Genomic DNA, 25,474 nt, shown 5'->3' with positions numbered 1-25,474 from the left:
TAAACAAACTCTGGAATGTTGTGTCATACCACTTGGCCTTTATAGAATAGCCATCTCCCCTGTAGGAATGTCTCCTTTGTTTTCTTTTATTTCGGATCTACAATTAAATAGAAATACACTGACATGACTGATCTAAAACACACCTATAAGATATTATGCAAAAAATATTTTCTAGAAGTGAAATGTAACTGCTTGTCTGATACTTTTCTGTATGTTTTTATGAAAACAAAGTTCACATCATTTATCAGCCTGAATTCTTCAGAACAACCAGCTTCACCCATTCACACATGGTCAGGATTCAGATATGAATTGAAGAAAGTAAACAGGTGAAATGTTTACGAAATATACTTCTTACAAAATTCTCGTCCAAAGGCTGTGTGTTATCTGCAGGTCTTGTCAATGCCTGTAAAATAGAAACACTTGGAAATCAATTTCTTTGTATAGTTCAAATATCTATGAAGCAACACATTACTCTGATCATGATCAGCTTTTTTATTACAGGGGACATACATTGCTTAGGTCACATTCATCATCACATTTCCTTTTTGTTCCACACAGGGCATTGTCTGTCTTTCCACAGCTTAATGACTCTGCTTTCTGCAATCAATGTAAAAATAAATTGTGGTTAAATTGTTTGTTTCACCTCCAGTGGAAACTCAAACGTGGGACGCCTGCTTTAAGGGGACAGAAAGTCCTGTCTTGACAAAGCACTTGCACATTATTGCTACCTCTGTATTTACCTCTATAAACAGAAGCTAACAGCTCAGCTTGTTTTTTAAACATTTTGCTATCTATTACCATATTATCATATAATTTTCAGTACCTTCTTATCAGCAAGTAATGATTCATTATATTCTCTGTCTTACTCCTCCCTCATCAGTCTGATGTTTTCAGATTTCTCCCTGCAAGTACATATTTATGTTAATTTTAGTGGAACAATTACGAAGATTAACATATCATTTGGTTGTGACAGACACAGAATATAACCTATGTCATGAAAACCATGTCTACCGTGGTTGTTTTGGTACACAAATGATTACATACATTGCAAGCCCCCTTACTCTTAAATACGGTGTGGCAGGTTATCAGAGTAAAGTTGTCCAGAACAACAAACACAATAGCAAGTTAAGCGGACTTACCAGTCGGCACGCCTTTCAGAAAAATCTGCCAAGGAACTCTTGAATTGATCCACAACAGCAGCATCATTTAAATTATCTACAAAGAAAAAAATTGTTATTAAAGAAGTATAACAAAGGTTATGTAGCAGATACATGTAGAACTCGAAAGAAACACCTCCAATTCATGCTTTTGTAAAAAAAATGAATGTACTCATGATTAATATTGCTATTGTTTTGGACACAAAATTTCTCTTAAACTTAATGGCTGTCTACAATTTGGTGCATTCCAAGATACATACCTCTGCTTGTTAAATTTAACAGGACTTTGAACACACTACCCACTTTTGTGAGTAACAGAGCCAGTGATGCGTCGATTCTCTCCCCTGGCAGCAGTCTCTCCACTGCAAATCAGTTAATAAGAATACTTTTAAAAAGGAAACCATAAAAAACAATTATTGTTATCACTTTTGCTATATATATGACAATGGAAACATAGGACAAATTAAATGAGGTACAGCTGCTCTAGTTTTGGACTGAGTATCAACTAGATTCCATGACATTCATTATACAATTAGCCTACTGCTGCAGATTACCACTTGTTGTGTTTGAGTGGCTTCTTTAATTATGCCGTTTCCTTTTGGGTGACTTAATAAAGTTGTTAACTTACAAATTTGATAATCATGACTCTGTCTTTTTAATGGCCACACAGATGTTTGAGAGTTTGCAAGTTCGCAAAGGTCTGCATTTTCAGCAAATAACCTAAAAATAAGAAAAGGATTATTTCAAATTACATGTATGAATCACATATAGTCCAAGGACTCCTACATGTATATATTTGGCCAACAAAACAACCTAGACTAATGCTAAGTTGCCTATGTCACTAGTTTTACAGCTGCACTCTATGATGACACAGCCTTCATGCAAATACACTAGCGCACACAAGAAAATGTGGGACAGGTTCATGTAATTTGGATACCTGATCTAACCAACTTAATGTTTTATCTCTGGTGCTTTTCGTAAAATTACCTGGTCACCAACTTGTATTGAAAACCCTAACAAGTCTAAAAAGGAATTAATTGTTACCTGACAGATCCCTGTGAATGGTCATTCCACAATAAAGCTAACACGGGTATCCCACGACTGATAGTGGCTACTTGATCCACCTACATGTAGTTAGAGGAAAAAGAAACAAGTTGTATGTTAGTGCATGGGATGACTTGGTTGAAATCAGTTTAACTTCACAATGAACATATTACTCACGACATGTCCACTGTAAGGATGGAGTTGTAAAGGGCATGGTGCAGCAAGGGTCCGCAAGAGTGCCTGAAAGTCATCTGTAACTTGTCTGTCGCCTTGAATAATAATAATAATCAAATGTTTATATAATTATTATTGTCATGTGTTTCCATGTATGTTATTTTGCAGACAATAGTCTTTTTGTCAAGTAAATTTAACATTTGACTAGCTTATTTTTTTCTTTCACTTAGTAATCTTATTTCATTTATTTATATGTAGTTAAACTGGAATCATGTAGATAGGGATAAGGGTGAGTAGATTAGAATAAGGGTGACTGGTGGGTAGAGATTGAGACCTCTGAGGTGGTAAGTGTGGCACGGTTGTTGTGAATGTGGCAGCTGGGCTTGCTTGTAGAAGTTATATAACCCTGTGGTCTGTTAATTTTTTCACCGTTTTTTTTTTAAATACACCCTGTATATATGTATATATATGTAAATATTATTATTATTATTAACTACAGTATGACAGACCTCCAAATAAAACCACATTTGAATTTGATGCAGGAACAGTTGTGCCTATAAAAAAAGGACTGTTAGCAAACAATCAACAAACACTTCCAAAACTTTACAAATGAGCTAGAAAAAGTCATAGATCTTTAACCCTTTCACTCTCAGAATAAATTATGACAACATGATGTCACTATTCAAATAAAACCTCTTCAGCAGTACTTTTTCTTAAATTTTGATGTTTGGCACTCTTGGGAGTTAAGGGGTTAGTTAACTCAATGTTCAATAATCTTCAATTATTACTATAACACATACCACAAACTACCCAAGAATCCATATCAAACTCTGAAGCATCGACTACTGTAGCAATTTCTCCACTTTTCTTTCCTATAGGTAAAACAATTCAACAAGTTTCAATTGGCGACTTCCTAAAAGGAAACCATCTCTACCATATATAAGACTGAATCAAGATAAAATTCAAATCTGATTAACACTAACCAATTTAAATTCAGAGGCATGCAAGAATTAAGCCTTGTAATAGTTTCAATAGTACTACAGCTACATGTAGCTTTTTTTTTAAGATGGAACTTGGGAGATCTTAGACCAAAGCAACATGAACTTGATGTGTACTTAACTTAAAATATTGCATTTGTATTTCTGATAGTCTATGAAAACCAGTCATTATTAATTCAAATGGTAGTCTAAGATCTAACCTGTACTGTTATTCTCAACTTTTTTCACTTGAACTACATGTATATCATCCTCATCGCTCCCACTGTCCAATGCATGCATATCACCATCATTTGCACCAGCACTGCCACCAGCACCAAAACTATCATTAGCATCCACACTGTCTCCAGACAAATCATTACCAGTATCTGCATTGTTACTAGGCCCGTCATCATGACCTACAACATCAGCATCATTGATTCTAACTACATCATCATCACTTTCAGTATCCAGTGCACCAGAACCATCCCCATTATCACCATCATCTATGACCACATCAGCCTCATCACTGTTAACTCCAGCCACATTATTATTGACCATTGAACCAGCACCATTATTCCCACTCTCATTCACACTTCCATTGGCAACACCGACTGCATCAGTACCACTATCTTCACCAGTAACATGTATGGCACCTTCGGTCTGATCACTGTTATCTCCAGCCACATCATTATTATCCGTTACACCAGCACTGTTATCTCTAATCTCGTCCACACTTGCATCATCAACACCATCATCACCACCAGTACCACCAGTAACAGCATCTGTACCACCACCACCACTACCCATATTTGCAGCTCCATTGCTAGACATGTCTTCATTGGCACTCAATTGATCTGAAATGCAAAAAAGAAAAAGAAATTTTAAGAAAAGCATGGCGGCAAACATTATCAACATTATCATTATGAGCAAAAACTTTTTTAGAGCATGCTCTTGGCATTTACTCATAAAAGCAATCTTTTTTTTTTCTACATGTATAGATCTGACTGAAAACAATTTAGCTTGCTGCATCCCCAATATTATTTTTCACAAAATCCCTCAAGCCATTTCATATCTGTAACTTAACGGTAATGATCTCGATAAAAGGTTATGGTAAAACCATTAACAAACTTGATAACATGTTTATGTAAATACCCTCTATCCCTGCAACACTGGCAGCCAGTTCTTCATCTGAGCTTGTGCCTCTCAATAAACCATCTGATAAAAAATGATACAAAATGTAAATTGACCAGTCACATTTCTGTAAAGTGCTTTTTAACAAAAAAAAAAAATATGATAAAGCAAACTATATGTGTTATAAAAGTCTGATATTTAATATCAGAAGCCCTTTTATTAAAGTCTTTTTAGAATTTTTATCCTATGATGTAATTTTTATTTTAACTTGGTCGTGGTATTAACAATTTTCAAACCAGTTTTTGTGGCTATTATGATAATAATATATTTGAAACAAAATGGAAAATCTGACATGAAAAAAAAAATTACAAACCATTCAGCTGTTGTCTCCAAAGCCTACCAGGGTTTGTAGGTGTTGATGTCATGTTAGTACTTCTTTGTTGCCCTGTGAAGCAAAACAAAAACAAATTATAACTTAAATTATATTAGGAATATTAATATTATCGCAGTCATAATATTTAGTTTGCCATACATCATCTAGAAGTTCCAAAGAACTAACATGCAATTCAGTCTCTGCCAATGCTTACACGTTTTTTCAGTGGTTGCTTTCACGTCTCTATTAAATGTGTACTATTGATATGAAATTATTGTCATTATTTATTTATTTATTTATTTAAATAGTGTTGTTAATAATACACTTGCTTACCACGAGAAGATGACTGCTGTGTAATGGTAGTAGTGGTAATAGTAGTGGTAGAAGTGGTAGTAGACGTATTCCTCTGTTAAAAGTACAAAACAATAATTTTTCGTTAATTCTAAGACATCAGTAGAATGAACTTCACAATATACATTGGTACATTTCATAAAAAGCTGTTGACGATATATACGGGAATTCAATACCTGACTTGCTGTTAATCTCAAATACAGACAACCCTGTCCACGGATGGCATTGAGGTCTCTCGCAGAGCACCTATTTGGCTGAGTGGCAAAGGGTGCCAAGCTGTTCGTACCAGAACCACGGACTATTTCGAAGTCTGTATTCCTGTTATTAAAATGAAATAGTGTTTACTTATGAAGTTATTAAGAGCTTCTGCCTGAGAGACCGGGGCAGGCTTGGAAATAGGGGTCGGCCGATTTGGCTCAAATTTGGTACAGTTAGTTGCTATGGAGACTTATGCAATATGCCAAAGTTTCAGCTCCATTGCTCTTATTTGGGCTGAGTTCTAGATGTTACCCTTTTTGGGGTCCCCGAATGCTTTTTTTATAGCCTATTTTGGGCACTTTTCAATACTTTGATTACAATATCAGGGATATTTTAAGCCAAATATAAACTCACTTTTTATTATTTCTATCCCTAAGGGTCTTATAGCAAAACATATGGATCAAAGAAATATTTCTGTTGTCTGTGAAATAATTGTTAAGTTAATGCTCTTAAAGACATTTTTAGTGAAACTGAAAATCACCCAAATTTAAGTCGGATTTACTTGAGTGCCCACTTTTGAAATAACACAATTCCGACATGAGCAGAAAGTTTAGCCCTAGGTATGTAAAAAACAAGGAGAAAATACTAAGGTTACGGCTTTTTCACTGTGCGGCCTCGCTTTGAAGATGCTAATACAGCCACTTCCGGTCTAGTCATTTCCCCCTTATAATAAGGCTTATATAGAGCATGTTAGCCAAAACCTTTCCAATAACCTACCTAAATAATACTATATGTAGCACGTTTACTTTCTAATTCCACCTGAACGTTAAAATTGGCAAGATATGAAAATCTACTTCAGGAGAAAGTCACTTCCGGTCCAACAGTCCACATTGGAGGATTTTTATTAAAAGTGGTATTTTTATGTTCACAATGAAATCTCAAAAAGCTGTTTATGTATCTTTATGCCTATATGTTTTTCAATTTTTCATAGTCTATTGAGGAAAACAACAATTTTTTTTGTAGCGACAGCAATCAAAACTCGATCGCATGTTGAATCCCAGTTTGTTGACAAAATATATTATGAGGATGTTTTTTAAAACATCTCTACTGGCGAATATATGCAAGGCAAATATTTCCCTTTGGTGAAAGAGTGACGCCATTTTAAATTGTTATTGAGTAAAAAGTGTTTGTAGTAAAAAGAAAGAAACCCAAAACCCATAATTAAACCTGGGCCTTTAAATTCATTTCATGTTAACTCTCTCCCCAACCACTTCACTACCACATCGTTCCGCGAGCAACACAAACTGTCCTTGCCCCTAGCGATGACTTACGTCTGTATTTCACAGAATTTGACATTTGTTTTTGTTTCCAGTGAGCCAATATTCCCCATGACTCACACCTGATTACATGACTTGTTGCTCATCTCACCCGCTTTGGGCACAGGCAGCCCAAGGTCGTGATCTGAGAGCGATATAGCATTTGTTTTTGTTTGTTTGTTTGTTTGTTTGTTTTTTATCGTATATTTCCATCTAGGTTCCGCGAAAGCTAGAAAATGTCCATAAATTAAATAGTTTCATTGGCCTTCAGCTCTAGGTGTCTTTGTAACTTCGATAATAAGTAGGCACAAACAGAGGATGGGCGCGGGGGGCGGGGGAGGGTGAGCTTTACACGGCTGCTCGTTAGTTTTGGTTTTGCTGCAGTCTTGTTTGTGAGAACAAAACGTCACTGCGCGATACACCCAAATTTGCTTAGAGCAATGATCTGAAGAGATACAGCGTACTTTTCGCTGCAGTTTTTCACTTCAAACCCTTTTACAAGAGGTGGCAAGTTGGAAAAATTAAATTCGGGGAAACTGCACGTGAACTTGCTGCTCATAATTAAATTTAAAATCTTATTTAATTGCGTTAATGATGAATTCTCATGATCAGTATCTCTTGGCAGTCCTTGGAAAAGTATAAAATTGTACTACTGAGGTAGTAAAAACAATGTCATCAATTCGATGTTCTTTCTGGAGTAATGATGATCTCTGTGGTGCTCGCGATAATTCAAAGTTGTGTGAGCCAGCCGTCAGTCTGCCTTTAGCATCTCTAGACCGCGATGTAACTCACCTTTTGATTAAAGTTGGTGCTGGAGGCACCAAAACTTCAGCCTCGCACAGACTTCAACATTTTCCTGAGTACAAACTAATACTGAATCAAGCTGGAAGGTGTGGTGTCGTGAATGCGGAAATCAAGAAGATGACGATTTGTCCGCGTCACCGCCGTAAATTCACACGTTTACGAGAACTAACTGGACAATGTCAACACCCTCTTCATAAAGGTGGAATTTCCAAATTGAAAAAACCCAAGAAGGTGACAGCAGACATTTCAGAGAGAATATACCAACAAACGAGGATCGTGATACCAATCGCTGCCCGTAAGTAATGCTGAACGTTTCTTGTTTGTCCTGAGTTATTTTGGGATAGCCTTGTAATGAACAAAGTCAAATTCTATTTTCAAGAATTCAAATACCATGGACCATGGAATAAACCTAAAATCTGATACAGTGCTCGTTTTTCTTTTCTTTCCAAAGCCATTTGCAAGACCTGCTTTGACGAAAAGATTCCAGAACTTCATTTAACACCCGAAAGTGTAACTTCCAAAGATCTAGAGGTAATGTAAATATTGTAATCGCACGTGTTCAATCTCAAACATACTGCAGTTGTCTTTCAGGGTGAAAATATCCTCAGCGCTGTTGTCCTTAACCTCAAATACAGATGAGTCAAATTAACCGAGACTTTTCTTTACTCAAATAAAATATTCCAGCGATGAAAGGGGTGTGAAGCGCAATACAACTCATGACCCAATGTCAACAATTGCTATTGCGTGACTATTTGCTGGCATTAGTAGTCTTCACAGTAAAGCCGAAGTAAGCTTAGAAATATTTTTCGAGACAAGTGAATTTTAAATACTTCAAGTAAAATAAAGCTTGACACAAAACCGATTCTTTTTTACCTCAGGTTAACTTAAGGTTATTTTCTCACGCAACGTAATTAAGATTGATTGACATGCTTTGCCTTTCTCAAAGCTCTCAAGTCCCTTGAGACTTTTGTTGAATCGTTTCAACTTTCCGTCCTTAATGAGATGCAAAATAAAATTACTTGAGATTTTACTTAGGCTTTCACACTCGCATTTTGGGTTAAATAAAACTTAGCAGCTCTTAAGATAGACTGCGTAGCAGGCGCCGGTGATTTTAGAGCGAAGGAAGAAAATCTCGTGGACGCGCGTGTTCCCGCGGCCTGTCCAAGAAAAAACAGAAAAGAGAAGCCGACTCATGCTATGCAGGCTACATCTCCGAAGTCTTACATGACAACCTCGTGTAAAGACAACCACTGACAGAAAACCAGGTGCTTTTGTTTTGGGTCCTAGATTTAAAATTCCAAATCGAACATTGTAACGTTTTTATCCTCTCTCATCAGCTCTCACCTTTACAATCAATATTTTATTCTCAGGGCAGACAAGTTTTGTGTAGTGGAGGAGAGGATCAGGAGGTGGAAGTAGTACTGAAAAACGTTGATCAAGACAAATCACTTATGTCAGGTACCCACTGTCCGTCACTCTTAGATTTTTCTCTGGATTCAACTTTGGAAACAAGCTTTGAATGTAGCCTTTACATTGACGAAGCAGAAGAGTTGAAAAGAAAACGATGCTTGCTAAGTGATGCAATTGTCCAAATTTCTGAAGGTAGGGTAAGTCCAATTCAAAGTACATCGAGGTTACCATGGCCTGAACTTGGTGAGCGGCAACAGGGTTATTACGTGCGTAAGGCTAGAGAGGTTATTGAAACAGCTTTCAACTGTCTCGCTCCTGGAAGTGAAGCCGATTTGTGGTTTGCTACAGTGAAGTCCATGCCGTTTTCTCAATCAAAGCCTGACGACATCGCAGAAAGGCTAGTGGAGGCTTACAAGTTAGCTGATAACAGACACACCCGAATGCAAATACTATCATTGTTTGTAAATGCATTTAGCAAAAGCCAACTAATGGAGATTATCCCAGGTATTTCTAAACGACAAATCGATGATGCCCGCAGACACGCCGACTTGAGAGGACCAGGAAAACCAAGCAATGCTCCAGAAATTATTAGAGTGCGCCTTGATGCAACGAAAACTGATCACTTTCTAGATTTTATTTCTTCATCTTCCCTTTTGCAAGATGTATCATATGGTACAAAGTCGTTGAAGTTGGATAGCGGAGAGAAGCTTCTTATACCAGCGGCAATACGAACTTTGATTCCATCCCGAATCATCAAGCAATACCAAAGCTACTGCGAGAGCGTAGCTTTTGAGCCATACAGTGAACGTACACTCTTCCGGATATTGGAGGCATGCTCTGCTTCAAAGCAGGTCTCGTTACAAGGACTTGATTACATCGCCACAGAAGGTGCGGAGGCTTTCGATCAGTTGAAATCCATTGTAAACGTTTTACAAGATAATGGGGTCGATGTCACCTGGGCAAATTCTATCAAACAGGATCTAAAGGCTGGTAAGAGATACCTGAAGACGGATTACAAAACTCACACGGGCAGCAAAGAGAGATGTAAAGATCACTGTACCACGTTTTCGCTCAGTGATCCGAATAATAGTGACTACTCTAGTTCATGCAACCATGAGCATGAACTATCCTGTCATGAATGTGCACGGCTTACTTGTTTAGTTGAAAAAATCGATGAGAAGTTAAATGACAAGAACGTTTCCTTGACAGGAGAACAAAGGGCTAGATCTCAGTATGACCATAAACAGGCCACAAATTCCATCCTCTTATGGAAGGCGCATTTGCTTCGCACAGTAGTCCAGGAAAAGGCTAAGCAAGACGTCCTAACTAACCTTAATAAAGAAAGCACCCTTTTGATCATGGACTGGGCAATGAAATTTCTGCCAATGAAGTTCCGCGAAAGGATGGACGACTTCTATGGTAAGCGTGGGAGAAGCTGGCATGTGACCTGTTCGATTAAGAGAGCTAGCAAAGATGAGGACAGAGTTGAGGTGGACACATTTGTTCACATCTTTGACTCCTGTACCCAGGATTGGTTCAGCGTTGCGTCAATAGTCGAACACGTTCTTAGCGTAATTAAGATGGAAGACCCATCCATCACCAAATTTTTCCTACGTTCTGATAACGCCGGTTGTTATCACAACACTGAGCTTCTCTTGAGTCTCAAAGCCATGGGCGAAAGACATGGAGTGGAGTTTAAGCGCTATGATTTCTCTGATCCGCAATCGGGCAAAGACGTTTGCGACCGTAGAATTGCCTCGATGAAAACCCACATGCGACGGTGGGTAAATGAGGGCCATGACATCACTACTGCGGAAGAAATGAAAATTGCACTTGAATCTCATGAAGGCGTTAGGGGATGTCGTTTTGCAGTCGTTGTAATTGATAAATCGACCCAAAATTCACAGGTGAAAAAGATCCCAGGTATCAGTTACCTGAACAATTTTATGTTCTTTGATGATGGTATTCGGGCATGGAAAGCATATCAGATTGGGGAAGGTCATTTTTATCCGTATTCTTCCCTTACAACCAATGCTCAAGGAGCTACAGCAATAAAAGTTCTTAATCCGTTTTCGTCACCATCTAATTGCTCTGGGGCTTCAGTGGCTGGACATTCCTCCATTTCGCCCGGCCTGTTCTCTTGTGAGGAAGAAGGATGTGTTAAGATGTTTTCTACCTACAAAGAACTTCAGTATCATTTAGATGCGGAACGCCATCTCTTCGTGGAGGAGCAAGACACTGCGTACGATGTCATCAAGAAAAAGTGGGCCAGCATCTTATCAAACGTAAGCTTACAGAAACAGCGCACTTTTCCATCAATGCAGCCTGGTAATGAAGGCGTTTTGGATTGCCAAGAAGCAGTTGAGGGATGGGCGCTTAAGACCGTCCAAAAGTCAAGCCGGATGTCTGAAGACGTTAGAAACTACTTAATCCAAAGGTTCAATGATGGAGCAAAGACAGGCAACAAAGCAGATCCAAAACGGGTTGAACATGAAATGAAACATGTAAGAAACACGACTGGTGGCTTATTATTCCAACCTTTTGAGTGGCGTACCTCAAAGCAGATTGCAAGTTTTTTCTCAAATCTCTCAAAGTCTCAGCGTGCAAAGAACATTGATGAAGGAAACCATGGTATTGAAACTGAGGATGAGGAGACGAACATCCAGGACAAAAACTTACAACTGTTGCAGCTTGTCATAGAAAGTCAGGTACAGGCAGATCACCCAATTTTGTTCCAGGGGCATAATTTATGTCATCTAGCTACAGAGGGAAAGATCAAAACCCTTCGACTAGATACACTGAAAAAGGCATGTTTGTCGCTGGACGTAGAAGTTACTGGATCCAAAGCAAGGAAGGACACTTTTGCTCTTGCACTAGACAAGTACATCTGCACCCACCGATCTAAGAGCTGCAAATACTGTCATGATAGGTGTTGAACATTGTTAATGCAATTACTTAAAGACGTTAACAGTCACCCTATTACGCATAGTGAGTTTTAATGGATAAAAAGCAAGGAAAATATGTTCAGAATTCTTGTTGAATTTGACTGGTGTTCATGAACAATGAAAACAGTGTTAAGCTATAACAGCGCCTTTTTACCGTCATAAGTTTTCAAAATTCCTTTGCTCGATCAGCTTTCACCAGGCTTGGAAGGGTGAGTTTTTTGTTTTGAAATACGCTTTTCTGTAATTTTCACCCATCCACAAAAGGAAGCCAGAATTAGATGAAGTGATGCAATCTGAGAGAATATCTATATTTAACCAACTTTAGTCTTAAGTGCAATTAGAAATATCTGCAAATGAAAGAGCTCCAAACAGATTTTTTGAATATAAAAATGCCTCACTTAACCATCCTCTCATGTGAACTGTTGGACCGGAAGTGACTTTGTGAGCATCTCCAGCCGTGCATATTCATATTTTGCCAATTTTAGCGTTCAGGTGGAATAAGAAAGTAAAAGTGCTACAGGCAGTATTATTTAGGTTAAGTTATCGGAAAGTTCTGGCCAATATACTCGATATAAGCTTAATTATAAGGGAAAAAAGACTAGACCGGAAGTGGCTGTATTAGCATCTTCAAAGCGAGGCCACACAGTGAAAAAGCCGTAACCTTAGTATTTTCTCCTTGTTTTTTACATACCTAGGGCTAAACTTTCTGTTCATGTCGGAATTGTGTTATTTCAAAAGTGGGCACTCAAGTAAATCCGACTTAAATTTGGGTGATTTTCAGTTTCACTAAAAATGTCTTTAAGAGCATTAACTAAACAATTATTTCACAGACAACAGAAATATTTCCTTGATCCATATGTTTGGCTATAAAACCCCCTAGGGATAGAGATAATAAAAAGTGAGTTTATATTTGGCTTAAAATATCCCTGATATTGTAATCAAAGTATTGAAAAGTGCCCAAAATAGGCTATAAAAAAAGCCTTCGGGGACCCCAAAAAGGGTAACATCTAGAACTCAGCCCAAATAAGAGCAATGGAGCTGAAACTTTGGCATATTGCATAAGTCTCCATAGTAACTAAGTGTACCAAATTTGAGCCAAATCGGCCGACCCCTATTTCCAACCCTGCCCCGGTCTCTCAGGCAGAAGCTCTTAAATGCACACCTTGTATGCTTGACAGAACAGGAACAAATTTCTCAAACTTAAATTATATTTTCTGGCCATTATTCAACCACATACACACATACAAACATTGTTTTTTGTGGGAAACACATACCCTCTCACATCCCTTTCACAATAAAAACAAAGGTGAGAAGAATAAATTATTTCCTTCCATCAAGACAAATGCTTGGCTCATTGGAAGTAACTTTGTTTATTTTTCTATTGACCAAATCATTTTCTTTTCATCAAGCCATAATGTTCAGCAAATTAAGACTCACCTATTTAAATCTGGAAATAATTCAGTTAGTTTCCTGAATGTGGTAGAAGCTGGTGCTCCTCTTGATATCTCAAACGTTTTCATCCTCCCACTTCTTTCTAGTTCTGATCTATTTGATCCACGTGGAATGGAGGTTTGTTCCGGGTTCAGAAGGATGACTCCAAAACTATAGCTGTTAGTTGTGGTTGAACCGCTGCCACGGCCGCGAACGCGACCGCGACTACTACCTCGTCCCCTCCCTTGTCCACGTCCTCTACTAGCTGATACTAGGTTGTCAGCCAAATTAAACAATGGCCCTGTAGACTGGTTTTCAAATGCAGACCTTACATGGGATGCAATTGCATTTGCAGTTTGAGCAGCCTTGAAAATAGAATAAAGAAATCCCAACATTAACTGTAAGGCCTAAATCAAAGGGATGTATTTCCATTGAGAATACTAATGGTTGGATTAAATGTAATAAGTAATATGTAAACTGTGTAATATTATCAAATATATGTAACCTGCAAAGAACGTGACACAGCCACCAAAAGTGAATCCAGGAACACTAACAAAGAAATGATTACCACAGACTAAAATGAAATTAAAGCGCTAAAGCCCGGTCCTCACTTGCGACGCAAGCATAAGCATAAGCATAAGCATAAGCATAAGCACTAGAAGCTTATGCGCTTATACGCTAGTGAGGACGGCCGTAACATACGCATAAGCATATACGCATGCGTAGAGTATATTTTTGTGTCCATTCCCTCTCGCCCCAGCAGTCTTATGCTTATGCTTATGCCAACCTTCAGGGCGGAAAAACGTAATGAGCATGCGTGACTTTTTTTTGCCCAGATCCCCTGGCCGGGTTTGAAAAAATGGCGGGATTTCAAATATTTTATTGCCTAAAAATAAAATGTTTCCACTCATAACCTGGAAAGAACAAGCAATTTATCTTCAAAAGTTGCAAGCTGTGGTTATAACCTTGTCGTTACTTAATTTTCTCGAAGGATACGTCATAGCAAAACGGACTTTAACGACATTACTTTGCTCGCGTTGTACTGGAAATGTGCATGCTTAGGTCCGATTTTTTTCAAGATGCATTCACAAAATGTGTTCATATAAGGAAGTTCCTGGATATATAAGGTCCGGAGCTCCACTGTGGACACAAAAACAACATATCTTTGGACAGTGATTTGCCCAAAAAAATTAACGCTGGCCCACAATGTGTTTGAAGTCACTGAACTTTGTCGCACCCGAGCTGATATTTTAAAACCCTCACTCGATCGGACACTCGTAGTTTCGCAGATCACTTAAATATAAACAAAATCCCCAATGTAGAAGTTATTGCGTTGATATGTGGGCAGAAAAAAGGTCAATCTTTATCTAGTAAAATCTTCCCAAAGATCGGTTTCAAAGCAACTATAGTTTTTTAAACTTGCTCGTTTTGCGCAGATATATAAATTTTGCTTTGTGTTGTTAAGTTGAACACGCATAACATGTCAAAAACCTACGCGTAAGTAGGATTTCCTTCAAACAAAGTCAAAGTTACATTATTTCAAAAACTTCTTGCTGACAATGAAAAAATGAATTTTCTGTGCGAAAACAACCTACCTAAAGATCTTAAAAGCAAAAGATCAGTTGCAACTTGGCATCCAAGCCATGATTCACCACTTAGCTAGTTTCAAAAAGCTTAACTATGCGAGGGTCTTCGTTTAAGCAAATTAAACTCAGCCGATCATTAGAAAATACAGAAAATTGCACATAAGGGTTTGTTTTGCTCGCCTCAGTCAAATCAAACTGCAGCATTGTTTACGGGAAAAGAGTCAATTGTTTTGAAGTCACTGCCGGCAGTCGTCGTTCTCTACTACACAGCGAGTGAAAAGGACAATTTGCGTACAGAAAGTTATTCTTATAAAGAACAGAAACTTTCACAGTGCATTGGAAAGCAAAACTATGTAATGAAAAATGAAAAAAAACTCTGACTATTATTACTTGAGCAACAGAAAAATGATCTTGAGTAAGCTTGCTGGCCTTCTATTTCCGAGAAAGTTTAATAAGCGCACAAGTTTGTTCACTCTGGTGCGTTATAACAGCAATATGGTTCTTTGACCGAAGACAAAGATAAAGCTGGTTCTGCAAAGGTAATAAATCCGGGCATGCATAAAAAGTAACCGTAACAACTAAAAACAGAATACAAGCGGGTTTTAATTCAACCCGGCGAAATCAACTCATAAATTAATCGGATGCACAATCAGAAAAATACTCGCCTCTTAAGAAATGTTCAAAACCTTTTATTCCACCTCAGACTGACGGAATGACCCGTTTTTCCTTTAACATTGGTTGTTCCGAGTCCAAAGTAATTTTCAAGCGACGAAAAAAAAGCAAACATGTCAAATAAAAATACTTTACAGGGAGCAAACGTTCGCACCTCGTGCATTTCACTCAGAACTCCAGCAACAAACAAACACTGTCAACACACAGAAAAGCCCGCCTTGAGCCTGCGATAAGGGATTCGCAGAAGCTTGCGCAGAACGTTTTTCCGCCCTGAAATGCCAACCAGATGCCAACCATATCCTCACTGGAAATAATAGCGACATAAGCATAAGCATAAGCATAAGAAGAACGCAAGTTTTGATATTCTTATGCTTATGCTTATGCTTATGTTACGGCTGTCCTCACTAGGGCATAAGCTTCTTGTGCTTATGCTTATGCTTGCGTCGCAAGTGAGGACTGGGCTTAATTGAGTGCACTCCTAGCTATAGCTATTGTAATGAAGGAACAAGGTCACATTGGCAGTAATATCAATCTTGACTTACACTGCATATGAACAGATGACGAAAAGAAGAAACTCACCTGGAGTACTGCACTTGAATTCTGCTGTAAACTACCATTCTGAAAATTAACAGTGACCATTGATATATAAGTTATCAACATATAAGTTGATATATATATATATAAAAAAAAAAGCTGGCAGTCACAATCCGTGGGCCGAGCACGATAACTGCATCATTGCCTTATCAACTGTGAAAAGGAACAAGTTTTTTTCTAAAATGCCTTCTTGTTTGGACTATTACTGGACCATTGGTCAAACACCGTGACGCCAGGGAAGCACGATCCACGTGACCCATGCTAAACCCCTCTAGCTCGTTGATTCATTTCATTGGGATACTAAATTTTAATGCCGTAAGCAATGCCAACCAACTAAACTAAAATTTGTAAATGGACTACTATGCAAGCTTCCAAGTCTGGTGCAAGCTGTTAAAAAATTTGAGCTTACCGATCCAGCAGTACTAACATCACCGGCGCTAGCATCCCCACTGTTTCCGTTGCTCGGTACACCGGTATCATTGGAAGCCTGAGATAAAGGTTACCATTCAGTTAAGATCTAATAAGCTTGCATTAATAGTGAAGCCAAGATTCGAAAACTATTTCAATCCTTACCATTCTTATAAATCCACAGAAGGTTGTCGAAGCGCAGTCACTCTGAAGTCTTGCGGTCTTTTCGATCGTACGGCGCGGTGTCAGAATGATGACGTATGTGACGTAATGAAAAATATCGCTAGCTGGTTGGTTATAAGTACAATAGTTGATTGTGACCGACCCCGGCGCGGCAGTGGCAACTGACAGCTATTTGGGATATAATCCAGAACTATCAAGCCTGCGAAGTACAGGAAGACAATCCGCTCTGATCTACTCGTGCTCTAGAAGGAAAAGTACGCTATGACTCAGGAATTCGGCTTTCCATTAGACCTTTTCGTCCATGCTGTGGACCCAAATTACGTGTGCCCTATTTGGTAAGTTTTCAGATTTCATGCGACACTATGCAGCCTGATAATATGAACAAATACGGTGTTTCTATAATAATAACAATGGCTACGAGTTAACGTTAGAATTGTAACAAACGGATCAAATAATTGTGAATTAATTTTGAATAGGAGGAAACATTTCAAATAATTGTGAATTAAGTTTAAATTGAAAGAAAGAAGCAGAGAATTGTGAATTAAGCAGACAGAACTAGCAGCATTTAGGGAGTATGAAATTGATCTCGATTAAGGATGAACACGTGGAAAACAGTGGCGAAAGATGTCAATCTTCAGGAGGTGAAAAATCGGTGTCTGTAGTATATTACCCGCTAACAACGCCCCCTCCAACCCCCCCTACCCCCCTCAAAAGAAAAAAAAGGAGGTTAAATTATCTTATCTTATAATTATTTCATAATCATAATCCTTTCCTTCAACAGTTTGGCAGTATTGCGTGACCCAGTCATCTGCCGTGACGGGCATTCAATGTGTGGCAAATGCCTGGAAACGGCAGTGTCTGGAAGACGAAGAACCTGCCCTGTGGACAGGAGTTTTCTCGGCATAACCAAGCCTGCCCGCAATTTGGCATTGCAGGCTGTTATCCATAAGTTGGACACCAGATGCCCAAACAGAAGCGGCTGTACTTGGACTGGCCCCCTTGAACATCTCCATAAACACAAAGGCGAATGCCCAATGGAGATGGTGAACTGCAGCAACAAAGATTGTGCAGCCATGGTATATCAATACGAAATGGCTGCACATCAATTGAAGTGTCCTCACAAGAGCACAACATGTGCTCATTGTGATGCCAAAATAAAGGTGATTGACATGGCAAACCATCAGGATAATTGTCCAAAGATGACGATTGTGTGCCCCAACAACTGCGATGAATCAATACTGAGGTATAACTTATTCCAAAAAAATAAAGCAAAAAAATGCATAGAATGTATAATAATTTACACCATTGCATATGTGCAAAAAAGCGCAAAATAATCTGTATTTAAAATTATTAGTATTGTTATTTATTATATCGCAGGCTCCGCTGATTGGCTACCCGAGCGGGCAAGATGGGCCCATCTTGCCCGCTTGGGATTTCCCTTTTGATCCTTCAAAAAAAGATTTCGCATCTCAAAACACGGCGAAGGAGAGTCAAAACAAAGAAAACATTGACAAGTTTCGTGATTTTATTTTAGAACAAAAACCAACAAATACAAAAGTTAAAACTCAAAGTGATATGAAAGCCTGGAAGCGACTCAGCTCGCAATCAATTGGGTTTCTTTGCCAGCGCTCAAAAATGAACAAGCGAAAATCTTTGACCATATAATAAATCCTTTATTGACCAAGCTTGTTCGGTCAAGATGGCTGGATATTGGCCAAGTTCTTTTTTTGCGTTTTTATGGACTGAGACGAAGTCGAGGTCCATAAAAACGCTTGGACAATAACGCATATGTATTTACAAAGTGGGAATGTTTTTGTTAAAGGTGCATGTGTGGCATTTAACTTAAAACCTTTAAGGTGGCTCCCAACATTGTTCAGCAATTTCCAAGACTTAGATTATTATAACCACTCTTTATCAGTTCAAATTAAAGTGGCTCTGAACTTCACCTACAGAAGGTTTTTAAACTTTGCCAAAAGTTGCATCTTATCGTGCTGATCAAAATTCGACAATAAAAAATGGGGTTCACCTAGTCATTTTTGAGTTATTAACACTTAAGGGGAAAATTAAGGGTGTTTTCCGCACGTTATACTGTTGCTATGTTAACATATTGTGTCAAAAAAATGTTAACAACGTGTTCACCATTCATTGGGCACTCGTTTGATACCATGATTGTAGCATCAACTGATAAAGAGTGGTTTTAATGACCCATCAAAATCTAAGTCTTGGAAAGTGTTGGAAACTGTTGGGAGCCAACTTAAATATCTTCCCATTCTGAAAAGGAAAGCTTGGATAAAATAAATAAACACTTTTAATCATCATGCTTGTAGGGACCAAGTCATTGCCCACTTCATCATGTGCCAGGCAGAGCCTTTCATGTGTCCATTTGGCTGTGGGGTAATGCTGACACAGGGGCCCAAACTACAAAGCCATTTTATTGACTTCAGGAAAATCCATTTGGATTCCACAATGTCAATAATGATACAGGCAAAGAAACAAAAGGTATTTTACTCTGCTTTATTTATAAAGTAATATTAACATGACAAAAAAATGCTTTTACCTGATACTAAATATTACGTTATCTGATTCACATCCTTAGGAAATACCTATGTTTCAAACAGTTGACAAAGTATGCTTTGTTTGGAAATTAGAAGACGACAATGTGAAAAAAATCATCAGCCCAGCTGTTTCTGGCAGATTGTTCACTTTTCAGTGTGGATTGAAGAGGTCAAATAATTTCATTGACCTCTTCATTTTCATCTCAAGCCAGGTGGATTTTTCGACATTATTGACTTCAGGCATGTAAGTAAAGTAATGGCAAAAAACATATCCATTAAAACTATAAATAAATGGGATAATTTAAAATGCCAAAAATCAATGTATTCTGTTACTGTGGAACCTCAAATAAGGAGACACCCATTTGGAGGAATAAGTGTTAGTTTTGCTGGTTTTATCAATAATAAATCACTTGTTTCAAGTAGGGCTACATGTAAATCTCTTCACGACAGGACTTAAAATGCAACAGCAATCTTGGACTGTAAAATCTTTTCGTTCGGTTAGAACAGAACACAATTATTACAGTCTGTCATGCTCAATATTGTATTTTGAAAATGATCACGGTAACATATGCTTAAAAAAATGGACACTTAAATGGATGTGTTTTAACGGAAACACACGGGTATATCCTCCCTATAAAATTGGACAGTGTTTATGTATATGATATCATATGAAGCAATTATGTTAAATGGTATATGTTTGAACTGTAGGGTCACACTAAAATCAGAATCTGGAACGGAGATCAAGAGAAAGTGGAAGCAAGAAATGGTTAAATCAGGAGAGGCAGTTTTGGTAGAAAAGTTTGTTAGTATGGGCGAACTCCCTGAAAATGCCATGCTGTCATTTCAAATTCAAATGCTTATGTAATTTTTAATTGATTCACCCTGATGACAAAAACAGATAAAATATTTAGAGGAAATACACTGTGGTGAAAAGTTCTTAATTTTGATCCCCCACTTAAGGTGGCTGACCTCACAGTTTCAACTAGCAATAGTAAAAACTCAACATTGGGTAAGTTTCAGAAAATTCACCAAAGAAAAAGGCAAGAGAATCTGCAGCTAATTTTTTTTTTTTGGGCTTTGCTGATGTCATAAAATATCGGAGGATAAAAACCGTCATTTTATTGTGAGTGCACACAAACATACAAAGGCATACAAAGGCACGCAGCTGTAAAACTATAGGGAGCCACCTTAAGGTTGTGATCCTCATGGCATATAATATTATTATATTTTTTGATCCAGTATGCTAACACATGGTCCATTGGAATTAGATTGGTATTATGAGCGATGTTGCATTTTGTGTCCCAAACTGGCTTCAAGTTGTTATTGTTCAGTTCTTAATACCACCCTGCCCCCCCCCCCCCCCCCTCACCAAAAATAAATAATAAGTATGCAGGGAATTGAGTTTTGCTTAATGATTGCTAACCGGCCGTCATTCACACTCAGAGGGAGTAATCATTTCAAGCAAGTCATTTCTACATGTATAATAAAAGGGCGAAAGCACAAGTAGTGAGTATATGTATTGATAATTTATTTAAGGGTTCATTATTTTGAAATAAAAAGCCATAAGAAAATGTAAACAATATGTATCTGGCCGACAGTTTTCAAACGCAAGTCGATCAAAATACAGTTAACTCACAAAATCGAAGAAACAACCATACCAAATAATTAAACAAACTTTAATTTCATTCAAAGACTGGAGTTAACATATCAGAAGAAACTCATTACTATCCTTGGATCGCAATGGAAGGTGACTTTTTCTTAGTTAGATTTCACTAAAAATAGTATGCATAACTATAGTTAGAAAATTCATTTCAATGTATATTAATATTAATAGTAAATGTGCACCAAAAAGTCACATTGTTTTGTTTTGTTACTAATAAATGAAATTTTAAACGCAGTGCCCAGTTCCTAGAAAGAAGATTAGAAATAATCCTGGGTTAACTGTCAACAGAACATATGAATTGTAATGGTTATTAACCCAGGATTAACGCTAATCGGCTGTCTGGGAACTTGGCTTGATATATAATATACAATATGTACAAAAGAAACCAGCAAGACTATAAGAAAATTATCGAAATACAGAAAAAAACTCAGTTCTACTGGACTGAGCAACTTGCCATTGAAATCAACCTATCTTTTGACTGTTTATTAAGTGGTTGTTATTAGTCCATTACTGCAGCTGTCATCTCTGACAAATGTAAATACCAGCATTTCACTAACAAAACATTTCAGAAATAAATCAAAAATTCAGATAAAGGAATTGCTTAACATGTTATTAAAACAAGAAAAATAATAACTATCACTGGTTCTCTCCAGTGATGCGCTGTAGAAATTCTCGTACTTGCAAATAAATATTTATCCCATAGTTATTGTCGTCGTGCATAGCATTAAAGTTTTCTTCCAATGAAGTTTGAATTTCAGATGACAAGTCCAATATAACTGCAGGTAACAACACCCCACCCTCATCACTATCTGGACCGGGCAAAGGGGCTTCTGGGTCATCTCCATATGTGTCCAAGTTAGGTGGAATGTCTGGATCAAAAACATCTCGGATGCCAGCATTAGGTGAATGAAAGTTTCGAAGGCATCCAGATGCCCAAAGCTGTCTTGGAGTTCTATTATGTTCAGTAGACACCGAGTGCATGTTGAACCTTTGAACGAATCTGTCCAAAAGCCTCTGGACTCGTGGCAAGAAGACATAATGTAGGGCATACATGTCAATTTCATTTCCAGGGTCCAATATGCGATGACTTTCCATAAACATAAACAGTGAAGTGAATATGGTTACCACACTTTCGACGACATCTCTCCATAAACGTTCAATACGCGTGTTTCGGACACTTGGTCCAGTCAAGAAGCTGCCACGATTCTCTCCTCTAAACCAAACCATATAATCGCCAACTGCTACATTTTCCCCTCCATTATCTGCCCTCACTCGTGATGGATGTCCCCATTGGGTGGTTGCCCTTTGAAAACAGGAGAACACTGTGGCAGCTCTGTTATTGTTGTTAACGTTTAGGTAAATAACACAACGCGAAAACCCATCTACACAACCATGTATGCACATCCTCCAGTGACGCAGTTTCATGTTTGTGTCAATGTGCCATAAGAAGTTTGGGTGGGGTACACTGTACGGTCTGCGTATTATTCTTTGACCCCATCTATTGGCTCTGTTAATGGGGTCTACTCTGACAATCGATTCTCTTACTCTCCACCTCTGTAAATATATTCCACGCTGGCGAAGGCCTGCGATAACATTTGTTTCCCCGGTACGGGGAAATGCTTCGAGTTCTTCAGTAACAACAGTGTCCAGGTCTGCATTCGAAATGGTTGTAAAATTTTCGAACGCGGTAGAAAATCCAAGTTCTCGTCTCCTGTTATAGATTGTTTGCCGAGAAACACCAAGGTCAGCAGCAATTTGAGACCAACTGTTGAATTCGCTACGCAAACAGGACAATTGTTCTGCCGATAAAAGATATCTAGGCCTACCAGGACCGGAAGCCTGTTCGGTTTGGGGTCGATATGCATATCCATGCATGACTGGCAGTTGCAGCAGGAGGGTGTAAATAGTTTTAACGTTGTCACGCAATCGTTGTATTTCCAGCATTTCAGCAGCTGTGTGGCTTCCAGTGTGTTCCATGTGAACAATGATGTTTGTTAAATGTCCCACCGCACACAACAATCTGTTGGCATAAAACTCTCCCCTTTGCTGGTCCTGGTTGATATTTTCCATTTCACTGTCCACTTCTCTGAGAAGAGAAAGGACAGTGTGGATAAATTGTGCCAGGTCGTCATCCGCAGAAATCCTGCGGATATTAAATGAATGAAATAAAAGTAAATACGGTTGTACTGACAATTAAAACTCCCGCGCAGCCGTTATTTGGCTCGTCAAAAAGCGTTGCGTGACGAGAAAAATTTAGGCTGTCACGTTCATTATAACCTTCTTCTTCAACAGCAAATCACAAATTGCATAAAAAATAAAACGTTCATTTGAGAGATATTATATTACTAGAGATAAATCCTGATGGCTATTAGTACAGCTATGAGGAAAAAAAGATACTACTCCGCAAGCAAAACCATAGGTACGGAAAACGGTTTAAAATCACCCGCTTACCTTCTTCTGTTTGCCTTTATTTATAAATAACCAACATTATACTAGGTGGGGAGACTAGCTAGACATAGGCTTAGAATATATTCGAGGCAGCGGCTATCGACTATCGTACAGTTAAAAAGTCACATACCAAATACACAGAAATATCTCACCTTGTATACACGAAACTAGCGAGCATGAAAAGAAGAACCAACTGATAATACTTCATGATATTCCACGACAAAACCGGCAACGATACAAATTGTCACAGAATATACTCGTACTTTGACTCTAACAGATATAAATATAAATATATATATATGCTTTTCTTATATAGATAAACTTTCTTAACTTTCGAGTAGCACCTTACGCGAGATCGATCGATAGATGGACTGTTTTCACATCAACACGCTGTAACCATGGTACCAAAACAATGTTTCTTGTTCCCAGGCTCTCTCAACCTCGTTCCCATGTCATATAAATCTCAAAGGCGTTTCGAGATTTTCGTAACCATTACGAGATTTTAATTCGGAACCATTCCGAGATTTCGGAACCATTACGAGATTTTAATTCGGAACCATTCCGAGATTTTCGGAACCATTACGAGATTTTCGGAACCATTCCGAGAGATTCGAAACCATTTCGAATCTCGGAACTATTCCGAAATTGGAAACCATTGCGAAATTCGGAACCATTCCGAATCTCGGAATTTTTTTACGAATGGCGGGCCATATGCAAATACCAGTTGTCCATGAGCAGTACAACACGTTCAAGGAGTACATCAACAAGAGTGTACAATTTGGCAAAATAGGATTCGGAAAAGTTTGAACACTAGGATCTTACAGCTGTGGCTTTTTTAAGGAAAAACATAAATGTAACATGTAGTGTTTTACATTTGGTAAGATAGTGTCATTGCAGTGTCACAGTTGCCATAAGGCAGAGTTCAGTTTAAATTTTTTTATGGTTCGTTTGTCACAATTTATTGTGAGCCCATAAATGCTTAAAGAAGCCTCTGGTTTCACATATATGTTGAGTTACCATTTTTTTTTATATTAGCATGTTCTTCCTAAAGGCTGTGGACATTTCAAATGTTTAGTAAATCCATGTTTTGGTATAGTTTTAAAGTTGTATTTTGTTATACATTTCAAACAGCACCCACATGCTGTATCTTGTACATGGAATTCCACAAACTCAAATGAATACAATACAAAAAGAAATAATAAAGTTGTGTTATAGGTTTTCTGTTTACTCGTCTATTTTAAAACTTTAGGGGGAACCTCGGCTAAAAAGGAAACTTGGCCTTGAGTTACCGGTATTTTGAGCAACCCAGCATAAACTTACCTCAACAGCCAAGGTTCCCTTCCCAAACAAAAAGGTGTGCCTTATAGGTACATGTAATAGTTGTTGATTCATTGCAAATACTGTACATCTCAGTACATGTATTAATTATGCACTTGTATCTTGCTTTTTTTAAACCCAACAAAACCCAAAAATATCAACTTTTGATTAGTAGACAACTGATTCTTGGCTACCATTGGCAGAATAAAACTGTAAAACAGTAAAGAACAGTACATGTATGTAAACTGTAACTTTAACAAGTGATACATATAATTTTGATCTAAAAAATCAACCTAATCAACCACAATTAATGTAATACCTGTTAATGAATGTAAACAAGGGAAGATCAGTGATGCTTTCCACTGCACATATCCATATAAAATGCACCAACTCACGAATTTCTTTTACTATATATTGTCAGTATGGAATATCTGTCTTCTCATTGGCTAAGACACTAAAATTAACTCTGGTCCGAATCAGTGCAACCCACAGAAGATTCATAAATAAACTGTGTTCTGTGAGACAGTGAATTGTTTTCTCTGAAACAATTGAAGAGCTTACTGAAAAACTATGCTACATGTAAATGGCTATTTTAGACGATGCAAAGATGAAAGTTGCTGCAAGCCACTAAACTCGGAAAATGAAATATGAAAAGCATTTGAAAGTATCCAGGCCACTCAGTTTTCATTTATCCATCAAATTAATAGACATCATCAGTACTTGGGTGAAAATAAAAA

General features: G+C 37.9%; 3 protein-coding genes and 2 long non-coding RNA genes across 5 annotated transcripts; 1 reads left to right on the top strand and 4 right to left on the bottom strand.

Annotated features, from left to right (window-relative positions):
• Window positions 1-1,230: 1,230 nt before the first annotated feature.
• Window positions 1,231-4,200, bottom strand: LOC140931876 (uncharacterized). The gene is made up of 7 exons (XM_073381587.1): window positions 3,574-4,200; window positions 3,176-3,247; window positions 2,885-2,929; window positions 2,379-2,470; window positions 2,202-2,281; window positions 1,786-1,877; window positions 1,231-1,519 (listed from the first exon to the last, which is right to left on the bottom strand). The coding sequence occupies exons 1-7, from the start codon at window positions 4,181-4,183 to the stop codon at window positions 1,377-1,379; spliced, it is 1,134 nt and encodes a 377-aa protein (XP_073237688.1). The 5' UTR covers window positions 4,184-4,200; the 3' UTR covers window positions 1,231-1,376.
• A 304-nt stretch (window positions 4,201-4,504) lies between these two features.
• Window positions 4,505-5,265, bottom strand: LOC140931430 (uncharacterized). Its single transcript, XR_012164962.1, has 3 exons — window positions 5,190-5,265; window positions 4,857-4,928; window positions 4,505-4,567 (listed from the first exon to the last, which is right to left on the bottom strand). It is a non-coding gene; the product is annotated as an uncharacterized lncRNA (long non-coding RNA).
• Window positions 5,266-5,389: 124 nt separating this feature from the next.
• LOC140929485 (uncharacterized) lies at window positions 5,390-16,188 on the bottom strand. Its single transcript, XR_012164731.1, has 3 exons — window positions 16,149-16,188; window positions 13,318-13,676; window positions 5,390-5,525 (listed from the first exon to the last, which is right to left on the bottom strand). It is a non-coding gene; the product is annotated as an uncharacterized lncRNA (long non-coding RNA).
• A 1,374-nt stretch (window positions 16,189-17,562) lies between these two features.
• LOC140930669 (TNF receptor-associated factor 4-like) lies at window positions 17,563-22,206 on the top strand. Its single transcript, XM_073380385.1, has 4 exons — window positions 17,563-17,997; window positions 19,082-19,253; window positions 19,351-19,553; window positions 20,018-22,206. Exons 1-4 carry the CDS (start codon window positions 17,582-17,584, stop codon window positions 20,172-20,174), a joined length of 948 nt encoding a protein of 315 aa, XP_073236486.1. The 5' UTR covers window positions 17,563-17,581; the 3' UTR covers window positions 20,175-22,206.
• LOC140931875 (uncharacterized) lies at window positions 21,609-23,865 on the bottom strand. Its single transcript, XM_073381586.1, has 2 exons — window positions 23,573-23,865; window positions 21,609-23,115 (listed from the first exon to the last, which is right to left on the bottom strand). Exons 1-2 carry the CDS (start codon window positions 23,626-23,628, stop codon window positions 21,609-21,611), a joined length of 1,563 nt encoding a protein of 520 aa, XP_073237687.1. The 5' UTR covers window positions 23,629-23,865.
• Between the last annotated feature and the right edge of the window lie 1,609 nt (window positions 23,866-25,474).

The sequence above is a fragment of the Porites lutea genome, chromosome 3 (assembly GCF_958299795.1).
Source record: "Porites lutea chromosome 3, jaPorLute2.1, whole genome shotgun sequence".
Lineage (NCBI taxonomy): Eukaryota > Metazoa > Cnidaria > Anthozoa > Scleractinia > Poritidae > Porites > Porites lutea.
Note: the sequence above shows the minus strand (reverse complement) of the source record. Positions and strands in the feature narration are given on the sequence as shown.